Below are 19516 nucleotides of genomic sequence, written 5' to 3'. Positions count from 1 at the left end.
TACTGTATCTATGAGTTCCCTCTCTGCTGATGTATGCACTGTCATGGAAGTATGATGATAATTAAGTTATTTTCTGATGTCAAATTGCAGTGAGAAAGACAAAGGACTGGTACTGTACTACTAACACAAATGCACACAACATGGTATTTTGTGAATTTCTTGTAAGTACACCAGGTTAAGTTGGCTATTATGATCAAAGTCACATGGACACTCTCCATAGGCAAGCATCATTTCTAATGATAATCCAACTCTCAGAAGCCGAGAGCTGAATTGGATGTTTCAAGATGGAAATGTCATGAACCAAATCACAGTATCACTCATCCCATGTTTTTTTTTTTACACTCAAGCCACCTTATAATTGCAAATGGGAATAAATGCCTCCAAGAGGCTGACATTTCTCAAGTCATTAACCAAAAAAAGGTGTGATGTCCAAGCTCATACGGGAGGGTCCTACACTACAGTAGACCAACAGGCAGAGAAGACAAGACATTGCCAGTCATTATTGGCAATGAAAAAAAGATTTTTAAAAAGACACAAAAAACTGTAGAGGTGACTTACTAAACTCTACAAAGGTAAAGGAAGGTGTCAGGTGGTGTTCACAACGAATCATTATCTACTATGAGATGACTTTGTAAACGTACAGGACAAAGTTTGTGTTTACATTGTCTTTTGGCTTCAGCTTCTCTTCTCTTCCTCACTAAAATTATTCGTTTACGCATGCAGAATGACTACCGTAAGCTGTCCATGCAGTGTAAGGACTTTGTGGTCGGTGTGTTGGACCTTTGTCGGGACACAGAGGAAGTGGAGGCCATACTGAATGGCGATGTGGACCAATGCCCCCCAAGCCCCTACAACCGACCCTGCCTCAGCCGTGTCAAACTGGCCATCAAGTATGAAGTCAAGAAGGTAAGATGGCCAAAAAATAACTGATGAATCACCTGTCAACTGTTAAAAATGCAGCAGTTTCAGTTGCAGTTTAACAGTTTACATTTTGTTCACATGCTTCTACTGTTAATAAGCTGTCATGTAACTCCAGAGCCTCATGATGTCTAATGTATAATGTGTTCCTTGATGTCACTTGCACAGTGGGTAAAAGGTAGCAACCAACAGTACAACATGAAGGTTAGAGAAAAAACAATGATAGTGGTTATTTGTTCAAACAGCTTAAAGTGACTGAGTATGTTTATTGTCTCTGCAGGAAATGGGTTCGCATCCAAACTCAATGCTGTTTTCCTTTAGTCATGACAGTGATCCTTCCTAAACTTAGCCTTAAAGGGGTAGTCCAGTATTTTAATATTGCAAGTTGTGGAACTTTTGAAGAATCAGAGGCAGAGATATCATGGCTTTTAGTCTCTAACAAAGGTCAAGTTCCAGAAACACTGGATCCTACATTTCTCCCAATGCAAGTTAATAATGTCTCTCGTAAGACACTCTAAGACAATGGCAGTGTTTTTCAAACGCAGTGTGCCCAAATTGTAACACAGATTCTCACTATGATGTAAACATGGATAATCTTTTTCAGACATTGGTAAGCTCCTCCACAGCCACAGATGACAATATACATCTCTTTTCACAAGCCTAGTATTAGTCTTCATCACAAATAAATTGGATCTTGATGTGTAAAATTGGTGGAGTGCTCCTTTAAACATCAAGGGGATGGATCAAAAGATGTCCAGGTTTTGAAAAGCACTGATAAGCTAATTGTTTTGTTGATTTGATATGAGAACTGTTGGAAGAAAGCCACATCCACCCTGCCAAGAGTCCTCGAGTATGATTCAGGAGTTTCTTTAGGATTATTTTGTTATTTGGGTTTGTTATAATTCACAGATGTTCATAAATGTGAAATGCAATGTGAATAACTTTTTTGGAAGCTGTTTTTAAATATTCCCTCAAAGTGTTATAATTAAAGTGTTTTGAGGAGGACTGACACAGAAAAATACCAAAAGTGTTTTACTGCAGGGTTTTACATATAAATTGACTTTCTGTGTTAGTAAGCTAGTTGTCTCTGAGCCATTTTGTGCACATGTACATACAGTATGTTTTGTGTATTTTTGTGTGTGTGGCCTCAGAGGGCTCTATGTAAACAACAAACTGGCCTCTCTGTCAGAAAGCAAATCCCTGCTGAGCAGAGGTGTTCTTACTAAATGTCAGACCAAATCCCTTTTCCCCATTTCCCCTTACCCTACCCTCTCTCTGACACACACACACACGTTTCTGTGTGACCTTCATGTGCTGCATGTTTTTGCCGATCAAGTAAATCCCATGTGTATGTGTGTGTGTGTGTGTGTACGTGTAAGTGTGGTAGTATTTGTGCGTGCATTTGTGTGTCCTGGGCAGGACACAGCCTGTTAGAGCTGTGTTTTTATTCTGTACAAGAGACCGTGACCAATACTCTGGGAGCTAATTACACAGGAGGAGAGGAGAGAGGGAGGGAAAGATCACCATGGAAACCAGGTGGAGCATGACTGTGTGTAATGCATGTTGCTGGACGCAGGCAGGGTTCATGTCATGGGTCAGTGGGTTGATGGACTGGCCACTGGACACCAGTGGGAAACGATGTTAACTTGGGGGGTTGTGGATGGTTGCGTCCCTCTGAATGTAAAAATGACCGAGTGCACATGTATACATTATTTGTGCGCTTGATTCGATCTGTGGTTGGGAGCAGAGGATGTCAATCGTCAGCTCAAATAAATGCTCCCTGAATGTGATGACTGAGGCTGATTGGTGAAGGCGTGTAAAAGACTGATGGAGGTAGAAAACAAAATCAAGGGAAAGCGGGTTTGACCAGAAGTAACCTGTTGCTCAGGTCTTAGATGTGAACGATAAACAATACACAAACAGAGTTTGATTTTTACACTCGTTGACCGCCTACTGAGGATTGATTGCTCTGTTGTCCACATCCTTCCTCCAGCTGGAACAAAAACATCCATCCTCTCTTACCTCACCAGACCAGTGGTTGCTTTCATTTATCACGTCCTTTCTTGGGGTAATATCATCAACAGATGCTGAAATACCAGGCAAAGCCTTATCTAATAAAGCAAACGTGCTTCAGTAATGAATGTAAACACTCTTGCTGGTTGGCATTTTTTTTCTTTCCAAATGAAGGCAAGGGGCAGCTGTGAATACAAGTGTGTTGTGAATAGTGTATTTTGATTGTGATGAATACACAATAGATGTGCTCTAAATAGAAAAACAGTCTGCACACTCAGCTACTTAGAAGTATGGTGAATATTAACATAAAGAGGAGTACCAGACGCCCTTTTCATGAATACAGTATCATTTTGATTTCCATTCTTTTTACACTCATTACATTGATGTAATTCAAAATCACCTGTGCATGGACCATGTGCAACATGCATACATGTATGCATACAACACACGTATACTTTTCATGATAGTAGGTCATTGGTGTTACTTTATACTGCTCAGAAATTAAGAAAATCAGGCTCCTGCTTTTGGTGTGACAAAATGAATGGAATGACGGAGACTGGACCATATGAAAAAAATAAACAAAGAAAAAAGGGGGAAAAAATTAGACCAACTTCCACTCAGTTAAAGCGATCACTTCCTACACCATTTCTGTCATCTATTTTGAAAAGACAATAGCATGAATGACTGTGAGCATAGTATCTCACAGAAAAGCAAAGAAAAAACAACTACCTTAGCATGCCTACCAAGATAAGCATGCCTCTGCTGTCAGCCTGTTAAAGCCAGCTTCTGCATTTACGTGACCAATGGGCCATCTCAGTTTAGCTGGCAGAGATGTAGTGGCAAGTTGTTTACTCAATGTGCTGCTGCTGTAAAGACTTTACTCACCCCCAAGGGATCTTTATAACAATCAGAAAAAATAATCTGAATATTTGATGAAGATAGAATGAGAAAAGCAAATAAGTATTACTTCTCTGAAAACATCTTATTGAAATCTGTTTGCTAATGGTTCCTCTCTTCCCTTTCCGTCTCTTTCCCTCTCCTCTCTCACCTTTCTTTCCCTGTGGCCCCATCTCCTCTCCCTTCATTCTCCACTGATTTAATTTTTTTCTCTCTCTCTCTCCAGTTTGTTGCCCATCCCAATTGCCAGCAGCAGCTGCTCACTATCTGGTATGAGAACCTACCAGGTCTGAGGCAGCAGTCCATCGGTGTGAAGTGCTGGACGGTGCTGGGGGTCACTGTAGGTTTGCCCTTCCTTGCCATCGCCTACTGGATAATGCCATGTAGCAAGGTATGAACTTGTACAGTATATTGTTCTCCAACTCTTTGTCCAATCATCACTAATCCGAAGAGTTAAACTCACACACACACACAATTAAGGGAACTTGTTGCTGTTGTTTCTACGCACTATGACTTCGGGTAGGATTGTTCTATTTTGTGTGCCACTTTTTATTATTTAATACTCGACTGTGGCAACAATACTGAGCCTAGTTGTCTATAGTCTGCTAGCAGGCCGAGACTGCATAAATGTGCATTACACACCAGAAAACAAAATTGGATTGATAAAATAGAAAAAAATAGTTAAAATTTACAGGTCTGGTTTTTCACCTGATATGTTAGACGTTTGCCCTGAATGTCTGTAGCAGTCATCTCTTGACTCGGCCAACCAAGAGTTACTGTCCAGTATCGGTCTAGTAACTCTAGTCATGAGAAGTCTTCAGTAAGGTTGGATTCAACGCAGTTACAAATTTATTGGTGAACCTGTTTTATAGAGTCAAACTCCATGGAAAGTTTTCCAACTAGTAGTCAGTAGGTTAATATCTCAGAGGACCATGAATATGTGCCAAATTTAATGGTATTCTATCCACTAGTTGTCAAGATACAGACAGACCACATGAAAAGTGAGGCTAAAAATTTTATAGACCTCCAATTTAAAGAGGACTGTATGATCAATATTTGATCAAAGGGCCCTGAGGCACTTTATCACATTTTGTTAATACTCCATCAAGCAAATTATAATCTGTAAAGTGACACAATATTACAGGGCTGAGCAAGTGGTTATGCAAATCTGCTCATCAACCTGAATAATCCTCTACCTCATCATCAAGTGGTGTGTGTGTGTGCATGTATGTGTGTGTGTGTGTGCTAAGATTCAGAAACAGTGTTGAGGACCTTTGAGTGTTAGGTGTGACTAATGAATTAGCCATGTTGTAGACTAAGAGAGAGAGAGAGCAGCTGATGTCAAGTGCTTGTGAGAGGACAGAGAGAAGTAACACTGGGTCTCCACCAGTGTGGAGACGCACACTCAGACGTGGATTTAATCAAGAGACACTAGCTGCTTCAGATCTCACCTTGAAACGAAAACACCTGCTTATGCTAATGTGTGTGTCTGAGTGTGTGTTTGTACAGTTTGTGCGTGCACGTGTATGCACTGCGTGCACGTGCATGGGAGTATGATTATATTTGATTATGAATCAACCAGCTGATGAGCCTTCATGTCACAGCCTGCCATTTTCTGATGCAGCTGAGAGAACAGGAAAAAAAATGTGGCAGTGTGGAGAAATAACAAATTAATACTGGGCGTAAAGCACCTTTTAACTTATTATTATTATTTACAATTTCTTTTGTGCTTCCTGTTTTACATCCTATTGAGCCTTCTTATTTTCTTCTTCTTATCATTATTATTATTATTATTATTATGTACATGATTATAAAAGACCAGTTAAATACCTAAAATAGACATCTGAGATGTTGAAAAGGTAGAACTACAGCCGGAAGGATAATAAAAACAATTTAATCAAGCTAATAACTGAGAGACCAAAAAAAGGGATGTTTATACACACTTTAACAATGTGACGGCAGCTCAACAGCAACAAAAAGGTATATTAAATGGATTTGAAAATGAAATAGATAAAGACAGTGAATGAGAAAAATACAGGCGCAGGTTGCAGTAAGACAGCTTTGATGCATTTTGGTTGATTGTGTGTATTGTGCCCTGCTACACCTGGCACTAATCATGCAATTTTGTTCTGCTCATTTCATCAACTGCTCATCTCTTACAGCTCAAAGTATTTTCAATTTTTACGGGACCACGACAAACCATTATCAGAACCCCAAACATATTACATCTTGTGTCAGCTGGGCGAGCTGAAGAAGATATTGATATTTTTGTTGTTCGAAGATAAGCAGTAAGTTGTCAAAGGCAGACAGAGAAAATGTGGATCCAGTTGCTCTGGAAATCTCTAAAGAGAAAAACATGAGATAAGCTTTGGAAGGGATGAAAAACAGATGCGTATTTTGATATTGAATGTTTCTTATTGATTGAAAAGGGTGAAAAATGGGGGAAAAACATGCAGAGAGTAATGGGGCACATATTGCAGGTGCACATGAGAATACTCTGCAGCCTTCCATGAGTGACAGGAGAGAGATGAGACATGGAAAAGAGAAAAAACAAGCGATAAGTAAAAAAAATAAATAAAAGAAGAAGCCTGGGAGTGCCTGTCAGGTTCTCCTCCTTTGTAGTCCTAATTTTCAGACACTCAGCAGTACTACTAGCATGATGTAGAGGCTATTTATTTATGGTAATTATACCAGCATTCACAATCAGTTTGACAATGATAGGTTGACATTTATAAATGCTACATATTGCTGCCACACTCCCATATTAGCTAATGATTTTTTTCTTTAATTACTTTACTGCAGTCTGTCATCCGTTTAATTTGCTCTAAGGTCTCTTTGTATGCACGCTATGACCCTGCTGTTTGGGGTTTTGATTATTTCATTCATGCACAAGATTTCCTTTGGCACCTCCCCTGCATCTCTGTCCCTTTCTTGCGCAAAGGACGGGGTCACAATCCATTTATCAGTGGTGGAATGATTGGACATTATTGAATAGTCCTGCAGCACATTGGCCTTTTTTCAGAAAGAATGCAAAACTGGTATCACCTATAAATAATTAGACTTAATTAGATAGCAAAGGAGGGCTTGGTGGGACGCAGTTGTTGATGCAAAATATATATAGTCAAATATGTGGTTGCAAGTGTGATGGCCAATTAAATAATCTATATTGGTAAATGGGATTGTGTGTCTGTGTGTGAATTATGGAGAAGGAAGGAATAGTGAGAACAGAGTTTCAGAAATGCACACATTCAAAGGAGTCACCATTATCTAGTGTTATTTAAACATGAAGTGTGCACACCATATATCTACATGATGATACCAAGTCTTACCTAGATACTAAACTGTTCAGAGCAAATGTCTGTCAGGTTTGATTCTCCCCAGTGAAAAGATGTTATTGAATAATAGAGGACACAGCAGCTCCATTCTGGCACCGCTGTGTCCTCCGAGATTTTCATTTCACACCAGACCTCTTTTAGTCGGTCCGTATGCAACTGCTCCCAGCGGCCACCATTTCGTTAGAGGAGAGAAGATCAGCTCTTTTCACCATCACGTTGATGAAAAAGAAACCCATGGGATTTGAAGTCTTCGCATAGTAGTAGGCCTGAGCTAGGATGACCATCTCTTTTAAGCTGAGGGCTGTAATGGATCACCCTTATCAGCAAAGCAGCTGGGAGAAATGAAGAGCTGTCCCAGTGGCAGGAGGAGGTTTAAAGGAGGTTTTGCAGGGTTAAGATTTACCAGACAACCTCCTCCCACATGGTTTAGTGGTGTGTGTGTGGCATGGGAACTGCTATTGAATCTTATGTGTTGCTGTGCATGCAGAGAGTAGAGATATCCTGTGGGTAGTTAATATTGAACACAGCAGGTTGAGAGAGTAGCAAATGTTGGGGATCTCAGATGTCTGTATGGGGCTGAAAGTGTGTGTGTGTGTGTGTGTGTGTGTGTGTTTGTTTGTTTGTTTGTGTGTGTGTGTGTGCATGGATGTGTATTTCTCTGTCTTGGCATATTTTTGTGCAGTTATAAAAAGGTCCCTCTGTGTGGTGGCATGTTTAATACTCCTTACGTTCTCCCCATATGGTGCATTTCCTGCAAACTCCTGATTGTTTGGCATCCAGTAACTCTGGCATTATGTTGCTGTGGAAGTGATTGGTGATTAAGCACATCTATGAATCACACCAGATGCTGTTTTCCTGCTAAGATGGTTGTGTAGTGGTGCTTTTCAAATTTTGATCTCTGAGGACCAAAATCTCAGGAACTGTGAAAACACCATGAACTAGCTCAGTAAATAAAAACAAATGTTTTCTTTGGCTGCAATTTCTCACTTTTTGAACTGTTAAAAAAAACTACAACTCAGACGTGCTTGTTCAGCATGACTTCCTGACACAAAAAAAAAACACTTTGCAGGCTGTTGGGTTGGCAAACACAAGAGAACATTACTGCTTAACCAATATGATGACTGAATATGTCTAATGTTATAATGTGCTTTGTTATTCTACGATAGTGTACACTGTAGTGACAAGGAGACTTGGACATCACCTTAAAGCTTCTCTACTCAAAATTATTATTTTAAAAATGGATGAAATTACTATGTAATATATGAAATGTGACAGGACCCACAGAGAATTATCATCCAGATGCTTTGGTTCACTGTCACCCCTCTCATCAACCATGTTTCCAGATGCACCAAGCAGCTATTTACATGGGACAGGCGCTAAAAGCCACAGCATACTACCTGCCCACCACCAAACAGTATAATGGAGCATTTAGCCACATATTTCTCTCAGGAATTAGTGATCGCCTAAACAGCTAAAAGGAGGGTGAATATTGACCTTGTGGCCAGAGGCACATTTGAATGCAAGTGTTGCTCTGTGTCCACTGAATACTATAGCCAAATCAAGTCAAATATTATTCATATTTAATTTTTTATATTATATTTTACTTTATTTACTTAACAATCTGTACAGTATACAACGCCCTCCGTCTTGGACCCTCAGAATATACAACTGTTTGCCAACACATTCACTAGATCAGCTTTCTAAGGTAGTCACGTGTCAGTGTTCACAGCATTGTGTGTCAAAAAACAGACTCAATAAATGCAGGTTTAAACAAATATTGCTAATCTCTTTCATTTCCAGCTCGGTCAGATCCTGCGAAGCCCCTTCATGAAGTTTGTGGCTCACGCCGTCTCCTTCACCATCTTCTTGGGTCTGCTGGTTGTCAACGCCTCTGATCGCTTCGAGGGGGTTAAGAATCTCCCCAATGAGACCATCACAGACCACCCACGACAGGTGTTCAGGGTCAAGACCACCCAGTTCTCCTGGACAGAAATGTTGATCATGAAGTGGGTGTTGGGTGAGTCGCTTTCTCATATATACACACTGTGGCTTTCTGCCCAGCTGCAGCGAGTTAAAAAAAATGCAAACAGATTTAAGACAGTCACTGTCAAGGCAGATTCTCCATCATGATAAGAAATAACTTTGGCATGGCATCTTAGAGAGTCAAAGCTAAATTTTCCTGGTGATCTTCCTTTTTAAATTCTGTGTTAATCAATATGGATGTACTTTATCAAAACACTGTGAAGAATTTATAGGTCCTGTCAAGGTTCAAAAGTTTTTTTATGCTAATCCTAACTATCCTTTAAAGTTTTTCTGCAAAACACCACCTTCCCCATTAATTAAAAAAAAACTGCCTGGAAAGAATCCAACTTTGATATGATACAAGGGACTGGAGAACCGGGATATTCACCTGTTGTGAACACTTAACCACTGATATTCCAGCAGTTGACAGAGCTCTCAGAATCCAAGCATCAGGTGCAACTCTTACTCTCAAGTCAAAAATTCCGCCATCACATCTCTCAGCGATGCGCATAGCAACCGTCTACCTTCCTCTCCACCAAAAACATTCTTGACAAGTCGCCCAGAAAAATGGACAGCTGTCATGGTCAGACGAAAATGAAATGTGGAGGAACAAAGGCGACGTAGTTTGCACATCTTACGTCTACGTGGAGGAATTAAATCACAGCAATGACAGCAAAGTGATCATATAACACTGTGGCCAAATTTGTAACTAGTCTGGTACCCGTTATATCAGCAAATAGATTTAGCCTGCAAAATTGGCGGTCTGCTTGTTTGCGTGACCACGATAACCTGGATGGTGTCAAACTTCCCAGCCCGCCCCCGTATGAGGCAGAATTAAAGATTAATTCGGCACCATACCAACTAAGTGGATGAAAGCCAAGGTTATGGCAATGCAACAGTTCATTCTCTCTTCAAGTTTCCTGGTTGGATCCAGCACATGGCCAGACTTGTTGAGGTAGTAGCCATGCTAACGATAAGCTGGAGGGAAATTTGGAGGTTGACCTGAGAGGTGGTTCTCAGGAAATATTAGAGGAAGGGATGGAGAGAAAGAGAAATGGAATACAGACAAAGGTAAAAAGAGGAGTGGACTGTGTGGCATATGAGAAGGCAGGCACAAGGAAACGGTAAGATAGAAGGGGGTGACAGAAAGACAAAGACAAACTCAACAGATAAACAGCCCATGGCAATATCTGTCAGACCTCAGCTGCTTCCCATCTGCTGATGTTCTTCTTTCTATCCACACACACACACACACACACACGCACACGCACACACACACACACACACATCTAATGACAATATGTGCAATGTTTGTGTACCTTGGTGCACATATGGGTCTGTTTTTATTTGTTTACATGTAATGGCACCATTCTTTTCCCATTCGTGGTCATTTTTGGCAGCAGGTGCTCGTGTGTGTGTCTCTGTGTGAGTGTGTGTGTGCAGTGAGTGGTGGCTTACGTAGACCAGGGTAATTGTAATTCCGGCAGCATGCTTTGAAAGCAGTAATTGTTATAGAGATGATACTGATCAGGCTGCCTTTTCGGTAATTTTCTCCTTGTTTTGGCCCCAAATAGAGAATGACAGAATGGATGTATGGGAGGAATTAGGTTTTCCAGTGTGTGTGTGTCTTTGTATGCACCTGTGCTGCGAGAGGGAATGCCTCAGTAATTGAGTATAAATTACAGGCTTTGTTGTCAACATCTGTGCAAATTTGTGTCTGTTTAAGTTTGTGCATTTATTTATTTATTTATGCTTGCGTGACTGCCTGTGAGAGCCTCCTTTGTGTATTTGTGTTGAAATTCTGTAATTCCCATCTTTTTATTTTTATCTTATTTTCATCTTTTCTCTTTCAATATATCCAAGTGTTGCGTGTGTGTGTGTGTATTTTCTTCCTCAGGTATGATTTGGTCAGAGTGTAAGGAGATCTGGAGCGACGGGCCCAGGGAGTACATCATGCACCTTTGGAACGTTCTGGATTTTGGGATGCTGTCCATCTTCGTGGCATCCTTCACGGCACGCTTCATGGCATTCCTAAAGGCGTCCAAAGCTCAGCAGTATGTGGACATGCATGTACCAGACGAAGACCTCAGCAACGCCTCACTGCCTGACGAAGTTGCTTACTTCACTTATGGTAAGCAGTTACTCTAAAAACATTCATGTAACGAATGGCAGTAATATCAGTAACGTTAGTAATTGAGTCTCTTTTCTTTGTTTTGTCAGCCATTGTGCCACTGACTTTATTCTTATATAAAATATCCTCCTCTTTCCATGTTTATGCAGCTTCTTTCTACAGTACAAAATGTTAAATTGCATCACTTCTTATCTACCAGACAGTTTTTTCCCCCAGAAAAAAAGGCCAATTTGACACCAGATGATAAAATGTAAAAGCTCTCTTGAGCTGCTTGAATCATTGTTGTGCTACGTCACTGATAAGGAGAAGCAAATTAGATGGGTATTGTGTAAAAGTGTCATGAATAACTAAACCCCTGAGCTGGGCCACTAGAAGATAAGAGTGTATTTGTCATTAGATAAAAATGTCATCATAGCACGCTTATCTCAAGATGTTCACACATATTTGAAAGGTTCAAGTAAATGTATATACTCTTAACCCCAAAGTCCCTTCTCTGTCTGCTTCTCCTCGATATAAACTATTGGAGTATTAAACAAGTCAGGAAAGCTTTAATATTATAGAACAAACAACAAACTTTTCTTTCACTTCCAGACCCAAAACACCCCTCCATTATTTAAAAACTGCTGCAGCCTGCAGGCTACTGAATGCTGCACTTCTTAGTGGCCCACTAAAAGGGAACCTTCATCAGTGCTGTCATCTGGTGGTCTGACTCTGTCATGACACATCAGTAAACACATGAGTGTGTATTAGTGCAGTATCGGTTGTGATCCTTATAGCCTGTTCACCACGTCTCCACATCTGTTCACACACGTTCAGACGTATGCTTATTCCTCGTCCTAGAAAGTTGCAGTTTAACAGCAAATCAGTGAAACAGACTTTTTTTTCTTTTACTCTCTTTTTTAGTGGTCCTTGCTTTATTGATCTCCTTTGTATCTAATTTTTCAGTCTTGCTCAGTTATCATCTCCTTGTACACATCTCACTGTGCCTCTTTTCCTGCCGTTCCCTCCCTGTCCTTACTTCTCCTTGGACACATTATCCTTTTATCCCTTCTCTTTGCTGTCAACCAATCTCATACTCGTTTCTTTCCCTCCTCCCTCTCCCTCTTCTCTCACCCTTTCCTCTTTCCATCCTCACTTAATCCATCTTCTTACAGTATGTTCTCCTCCATCAAAGCACATGTTCGTAAAAGCCAAGATTACGCTCTTAAGGAACACTTCTCTTGCAAACATTGAAATCCCCACTGCAGCCAAAAGTTTGAGGTGCACATCCTGTTCTGTAACCAGCAATAATTTGACAATTACACGACAATCTGTTATGACTGTGCAGTAGCTCATTTAAATAAAACACAGGTAACACATTATAGACCTATCCAGCCACTTTCTCTTTCTCCTCCTCCTTCAGCCAGGAACAAGTGGCGCCCGTCTGATCCCCAAATCATCTCAGAGGGTCTGTACGCCATCGCTGTGGTGCTGAGCTTTTCACGCATCGCCTACATCCTGCCAGCCAACGAGAGCTTCGGCCCACTGCAGATCTCTCTGGGGCGCACGGTCAAAGACATCTTCAAGTTCATGGTCATCTTCATCATGGTGTTTGTGGCTTTCATGATCGGCATGTTCAACCTGTACTCGTACTACCTGGGAGCCAAATACAATCCTGCCTTCACCACGTGAGTTATGCCTGGCTGCGAGAGAGTTTTGGGATGTACAGTGCAGGGCGAATGTGTGTGACTGTGACCAGACAGTAGTTACGTCTAAACCTATGTACACATTTATGTCTACAGGTTTGCATTTTTCTTACTCACTCCTATGAACATACATAAATGCTCTCAGAAAGGCAAACACAGTGGAGCTATATGAAGCCCCGACACTAGTCATTTTACATTAAAATTGACTGCAAATGAAGAAGAACAAATAATTCATGTCAAGAGTATCTGATTTGGGTCCCATGATACTGTTATTGCTTGACAAGGCCATAGAACAAGGAAGTCCCCAGGACAATATAAGCTGTCACGTGTCCTCCGTGATGAGACTGTTTGCCGGGTTCATTAAATCCATGGTGCTTTATCAGTGGCAGAGATCGAACTTTAATCTCCCCTCAGGCCTAATGCTGGAAATCAGGCTATTTGGTTAAATTTAATAAGGTGGCTGGTGAATTGGATACTTCACTCGCTAAAATCTATAGCAGACACTGGTGAATTGTTGCTTGTCACAGCTTTAACAAAATTGTGGGTAGGAAGCTATCCATTTCCCTGGCATCATTTTGTGTTTACTGTACTGTAGAAGAGGGATTCATTCTGCTATCACAAATCCATCCATTTGCTAACACAAATACTGAGCAAAATTCAAAAATGGAAGTGATAATGAGATGGCAAGTGTCAGTGAGAGCTGTGGGAAACTACATCAATATTGGTATAGCCTGCTAAGAAAAAAAAATATATATATATGTCCAGCAGTTAATGATGAGACAATGATGAGTTTAATTTTATGGGGGGGGGGGTTGAGGGGGGATTTGAAAATAACAGGAGGACAAGAGGAGCTTTTGGAGATGTTTCGACAGTGTCTCAGAGGTTTTTTATGCCAGTCCAAACTACTTGGTAAAGTTCTTTTGTGGCGTAAGACTTGGCTCATCATTTAATAAAGTCAGTCAGTTTCATCAACCAACTCTGATCTGACGCAGGATTTAACATGCCAAGAAAGTGGTGGACAGTATTATGATGGAGACCATTGTACCAAATGACAGCCATGCACAAAGGTCACTAGAGTCACTCTGTGGTCTTTATTCACCACTTTAACAATGAACCCTTCAAGAAAAGGTTCACATCTTTATTCAGTATTCACTTGCCATATGCACATATCCTCGTCTCCATACTGGCCATCAATCAGTCTCTTTCTAGCACAACTTCACCGTAAAAGAGGTGGAACAAAATCCTTGTTCTGTCTCCGGTACTCTGAGTTAGACAGATCAAGTGGCACAGGCTATTATTGTATTTGATAATTGAAAATCATCCAACTGAAATTAGGAAGGAGGTGATAGCAACACTCTACACTATGAACGCACTTCACCTGCTTGAAGTGCTGCATTCAACTTAATTATCAGGGTCATTTATTTCAAAGAGTGAAGTGCACATTTTAAACATGAAGAATGAGTTTTCACTTAAAGGCTGCGAATTCATAGAACCGAACATACAATGCCTTAAATATGTTCTTTCACTTGTTTAAATAATATCAATGTCGGCAACAACTGATTCAAAGAATTTACACATTCAAGTTATGGTGTTATATAGCAACCTGCTTAAAAGGCAATCAGTCTGTCCAATAAGTCCCACAACACATCAATCTGAGCGACAACGCTTCTGCCTCCCGTCGTCGTTTTAGCTTATCCATATCTCTGCCTGCCCATCCCTTCACATCAGCTGCAACCAGAGTGATGGTGGATCTTTCACTGTCATTGTCTGATATTTGTAGGAAAGTTATCCATCTTGGGCCACTGACAGAACCTTTCAGCAAGTCTGTTTATCATCGTTCATCTCAAAATGAAAACTCTCTCCCGGGTCTCGCTCTGTCACATATCATTATTCATTTTCTCAGAGGAAGACATTCCACAGATTTGAACAGATGACATTACACCATTTCAGCTCAATCCAAAAGTTGGTTTGTAATTATGTTGTCACATACTATTCTTCTTTTTTTTTTTCTTCAAACCAGAGGGCAAAATTCTGTTATTGAAGTTATTCATCTATTTTTATCTTCACGAGAGCCTGGACAAAAGAAGTCACAAGCAGCTCAGTATTTTTTCAAGTTTGATAATCAGCCATCTCACCAGGTAGGAGAAAAAGACAGGTTCCAAATTATTGTGTACGTTGAGGGGAGCATGAAGGTCTTGTTTATGTGCTACCAGGTTTTTCATATTAGTTAAAAATACATAAAGAAATGTGAACACAAACATCAGTCCAGTGTGTGACTTGAATTTCTGCCCTCAGTGAATTTTGTCATAACAGACTTCCCAACCATGACAAACTGCTGCCAGATGTCAGCATCTGTCTCTTCATAAGCATAAACCTTGTGCCGTGGGCTTGTTTGCTGTTGCTGGTTTAGAGTACTCCCAGGAAATCACACACCACAGTTTATCATGGAATTATTGTCTTGCACCCAAGATTCATCTCCAGCGACCAAAGCTGTAGGATTAAACAGGATGAAGTTAGAATGACCTCAGAGCATTGCAGTCATGTTGTTGTTTCCAGTTGTTTTGACACGTTGTACAATGATTGTGATTCAGTTTTCTTGGCATTTTTCCGCTCCAGATTTCTCACCTGTCCATCTGACTGTCTCCCTTCTTATGCACCTGTCTGTTCATCTTCCTGCACTGGGGTCTATATGTTCACTTGATAATGATAGCATTTCTCTTTAGTATGTTTGTATGTAAGCTTAGCCTGCACTCTGCGTCCATTTTTACACACCTTTGTTTAGAATAATCGGGTCAGAAAGTTATGAAATCACTGCCAACACATTTAGATAACATATATATAACAGAGCTACAGCTGATAAGCAAGATGGGATCAAATTACAGGTGCGATTACCAGTCTATGTTACATTTGTGCAGCGTCAGTTGTTTGATTAAACGCACCAGATGTCTGAATGTCATTATCCTCAGACATTCCAATCAGCTGTGAGGTATGAGTGCCCTGGAAGCAGTTTCCAAATTTATTACCTTCACTTCACTTAATGAGCATTCACCTTAGATAGAAATAGGGACGTCACAAGATCAGACATTTGTTAGGCGGCAGAAATAACATTGAAATTAGAAACCACATCACACACACGTGCCTTCATATAGTCAGTTTGTTGAAATTGACTAACATAGTGACAGAGCAGTAGTGTGGAAATTTTCACTGATGATAATGAGAGGTGTGTGATTGGACTTCTAGTATGAGAACTGTGTCTCACGCTGACTTTCCCCTCACTTTTGTGCTGTGCATATACAATAGCTCCTCTGCTGATCCTCAGCACAGGGGTCTTAGAGGTTGTGAGTTCTGCTTGGCTGCTCACCCGGTGCCAAAGAACCAGGCAACGTGATGAGCAGACAGACAGAGCAGCGACATGAGAGCAAGTTAACTGACAGAAAGGCAGATAGACAGGTAGAGACTGAGTCTAATGGAGCTGAAATGGACAGTCAGAAAGAATGTGGCCACAAACTGACAGTTAGACATAATGAAGTCTTAAAAATCAAAAAGTAAAGGACAAGTACAGAAAAGACCTCAGGCCCTGTAGACGTGAGTGGCTTATCATCACCATTACGCAGTCGTTTCCATCATGAGTGAACAATCCAGCTCAGTACATTGACCCCTTATCACTTCTCCTCTCTCCTTTAGAGATCAACATCAAGGCTGATTTCAAAAATCAGCGTTAACACAGCCATGTTAAAAATAGAAACCACTTCTGCTCATCCTAACAACCTCTGACTGCATTTTTTTTATGTGCCTTGAATTCTGCTTCTAAATGAGCTGATTCCTCTGACAGTTTTTCTTGCTTTCTTGGTCAGTGGGAGCTGCATGGGTGTGCTGTTAGCATGACAGGAACGCCTTCAAATGTGGTGTTGTTGTCACTCTCACCACCAGGGGTCAGTCTGGCTTTAAATCTCAACCTGCCTGTAAAGTGGTTGACAGCCCAAATGCCTTTATATTTGTACTCTTTCTAATTTTTTGTTGTGTAAATCTAATCAACCTCTTTGTTCAATATTTGGTCTATAATTGTCGCATAGAATTTGTAGTCTGTGCACTGTGAAGCATTTTGTATATCTCCTTTGTGTTTGTGCATGTTTATTTTTCTGTCCCACTTAATTCAATTACTAGGTGTGACTGCGATATGTTTGGAGTGAGTGTTAGTAATAGGATTGCCTATGCTGAGTGAAAATTGAGGATTCTCTTAAGAACAATCTCCTGTCTCTTTTCTCTCAGCACAGAGAACATATGCTTGTATGGATGTGAGTGTGTGTATGTGTGTGTGTGTGTGTTCATGAACAGTTCGCTGTGTGTGTGGGCACACAGATCTAGCAGGGCATGTTTGATGGAGGGCAGAAGAAAGGGCCGGTCTGATAGCTCTGATACAGGAAGATGAGGAGGGAGCCAGGTGGAGGTAGTAATGATATCCCAGGAGGGGCCACTCAGGCTGGGGGGAAGGAGGGCGGGGTATGGCAGAGGAGTGAGACTCAGGATGTCACGCTGTCTCACACTCATAGACACACTCACACAAGCTAAAACTCATACACATAAATGCACAGCTGGATAGGGCTTAATAAAGAACCGAGCAGTAATGGCGACACATACCCAATCCCTAGAGGCGTAAATCCTCAGACGGGTATCTGACTCACTGACATGCTTTAAAAAACACACACACCACATGCTCTTTGTTGAGTGCCCGCACAGAATGTTCTCACGTGTGCAATTACACTTAAGCAAGGACACACACACACACACACACACACACACAAGGGGCATGCACATACACACACATCCACTCTCCCAATGTTTGTTTTTGCTTATGCTATAACAGGTGCTTAGGTGGGAAAACAAACATTTATGCACAGATCGATTCACACGCGCTTATCAGGATTTTGATTTGGACAGTGCTGGTGGAGCAGTGGACCTGTCTCTATGTTCTAGTCAGCCATGCATGACAACACAGCGCAAAGAGAGAGTGACAGAGAGGGAGAGGACAGGGGAGGCGGAAAGGCAGAAAAAAAAGGAAATGTGGATGAAATAGGAAAGCATTTTGAAATAGTCAGAGGTTGAAAACATGCATATTTTGGGGCAGAGTGAAAGAAAAAGACACAGTAGGGTGTGAAGGAGCTTGGAAAAAAAGTCAAAATAATGATTATATTGATGCTGAAGTGAAACGTGAATAAATGCAACAGAGTCATAAGGACAGCAAACAGCAGTGCAACAAAGTATGGAGAATGACGGATGAGAATAAAGCCACGGGGGGAGATGCAGATGCAGAGGAGGGTGTTTTTGGCTCTTCTGTTTGTTCAGGCAAATGTGGGAGACCAGCCAGGATGCACAGACAAAGGAGGAAAAAGAAGGGAGAGAGAATGAGAGAAGGTCAAGCAGACAGAAGCTCAGGCTTAGTACAGATTTAGACTGCACACAGTTTATCAGTAACCATTTAAAATGGTGGGAAGAAAATAACGTATATTGTAGGTACAGTATACAGTCTTTGTCAGAGTTCTTTTTTCCAGCAGTTAATGATTGTTACCTGTTCACCTACTTGCTAAATATACACCATAATGAGCTATTTTATGTTATGTCGGTTAGAGTCATTAAGTTGCTTTGGCAACATGGACTTCTTTTCATACCAGTAGGCCTATATGTGTTTGAATTGAACTGAAAGAGCGATTAGATGCTACGGGCAAGATAGGAGGCATATCAGATTAAAGCCAAGGACAAAGGCCGATAATGCAATGTAAATGGAGAGAGTCAGAGAGTGAGGGCAGGGATACAGAGAGAGAAGAGTGGATAAAAGATTGCACACAGAAACGCAGAGATGAAAATGCAGGAAAGAATGTGAAGTTGAAGCTGATTTGAAGACTGAGAGAAAGTGTCAGGAGGAAGACGAAAAAACAAAGGGAGCATGAAAGAGAGTCTAGAGTGACGGAGAGAGTTGGAACATGGTGGTGAGACAGGGATCCTGGTGAGAGAGACGGGGGTCTGAAAGAAGGATAAGTGGTGGCTGAGAGAGAAAGAGATGGCTGAGACAGAGTTGGGGTGAGCAAAAGAGAGAATTTATTAGCTCTGAAGGCAAGGCAGAGGTGTCGTGTTCAGCCTTTACCAGTCAAGCACATCTGAAAGTCAAAATGAGGAGAGGAGACACAATTACAATTAAGGCAAGACAGACAGCGAGAAAATAACCCCCAAAAAAATGTATTCATGCAGTGTGACCAATACAGGCTTTTAAATGTCAGTGTCTGGACCTGTAGCTTTAGTTTCCGCCCATATTTATATATTTATTTATTTTTTAATAAATGTTTCCATTATCATGACAAATGATGTCAAGCATTCAGTTTCCTTCTTTGTGAGATGCAATCTCTCTGAAATAGCACAGAGACCATCATCTTTGTACTGAAATTCACTCCTTTTATTGAGTTAGGAAGCTCTTTAGCAGGGATTCAGTTATGAGAGGACAAAATCAGGCTTTTTACTTCTAG

General features: G+C 40.9%; 1 protein-coding gene across 2 annotated transcripts in view; it reads left to right on the top strand.

Moving 5' to 3' along the window:
* LOC121188368 (short transient receptor potential channel 7) overlaps positions 1–19516 on the top strand; it is a 44161-nt gene that overhangs the window by 13294 nt on the left and 11351 nt on the right. For both annotated transcript variants that reach the window (XM_041048090.1, XM_041048091.1), the window contains 5 exons: positions 724–906; positions 4055–4219; positions 8964–9180; positions 11083–11316; positions 12719–12983. In XM_041048090.1, coding sequence (XP_040904024.1) covers positions 724–906; positions 4055–4219; positions 8964–9180; positions 11083–11316; positions 12719–12983 — 1064 coding nt within the window. The remainder of the gene's footprint in view (positions 1–723; positions 907–4054; positions 4220–8963; positions 9181–11082; positions 11317–12718; positions 12984–19516) is intronic.

The sequence above is a fragment of the Toxotes jaculatrix genome, chromosome 10, assembly GCF_017976425.1.
Source record: "Toxotes jaculatrix isolate fToxJac2 chromosome 10, fToxJac2.pri, whole genome shotgun sequence".
NCBI lineage: Eukaryota > Metazoa > Chordata > Actinopteri > Toxotidae > Toxotes > Toxotes jaculatrix.
Note: the sequence above shows the minus strand (reverse complement) of the source record. Positions and strands in the feature narration are given on the sequence as shown.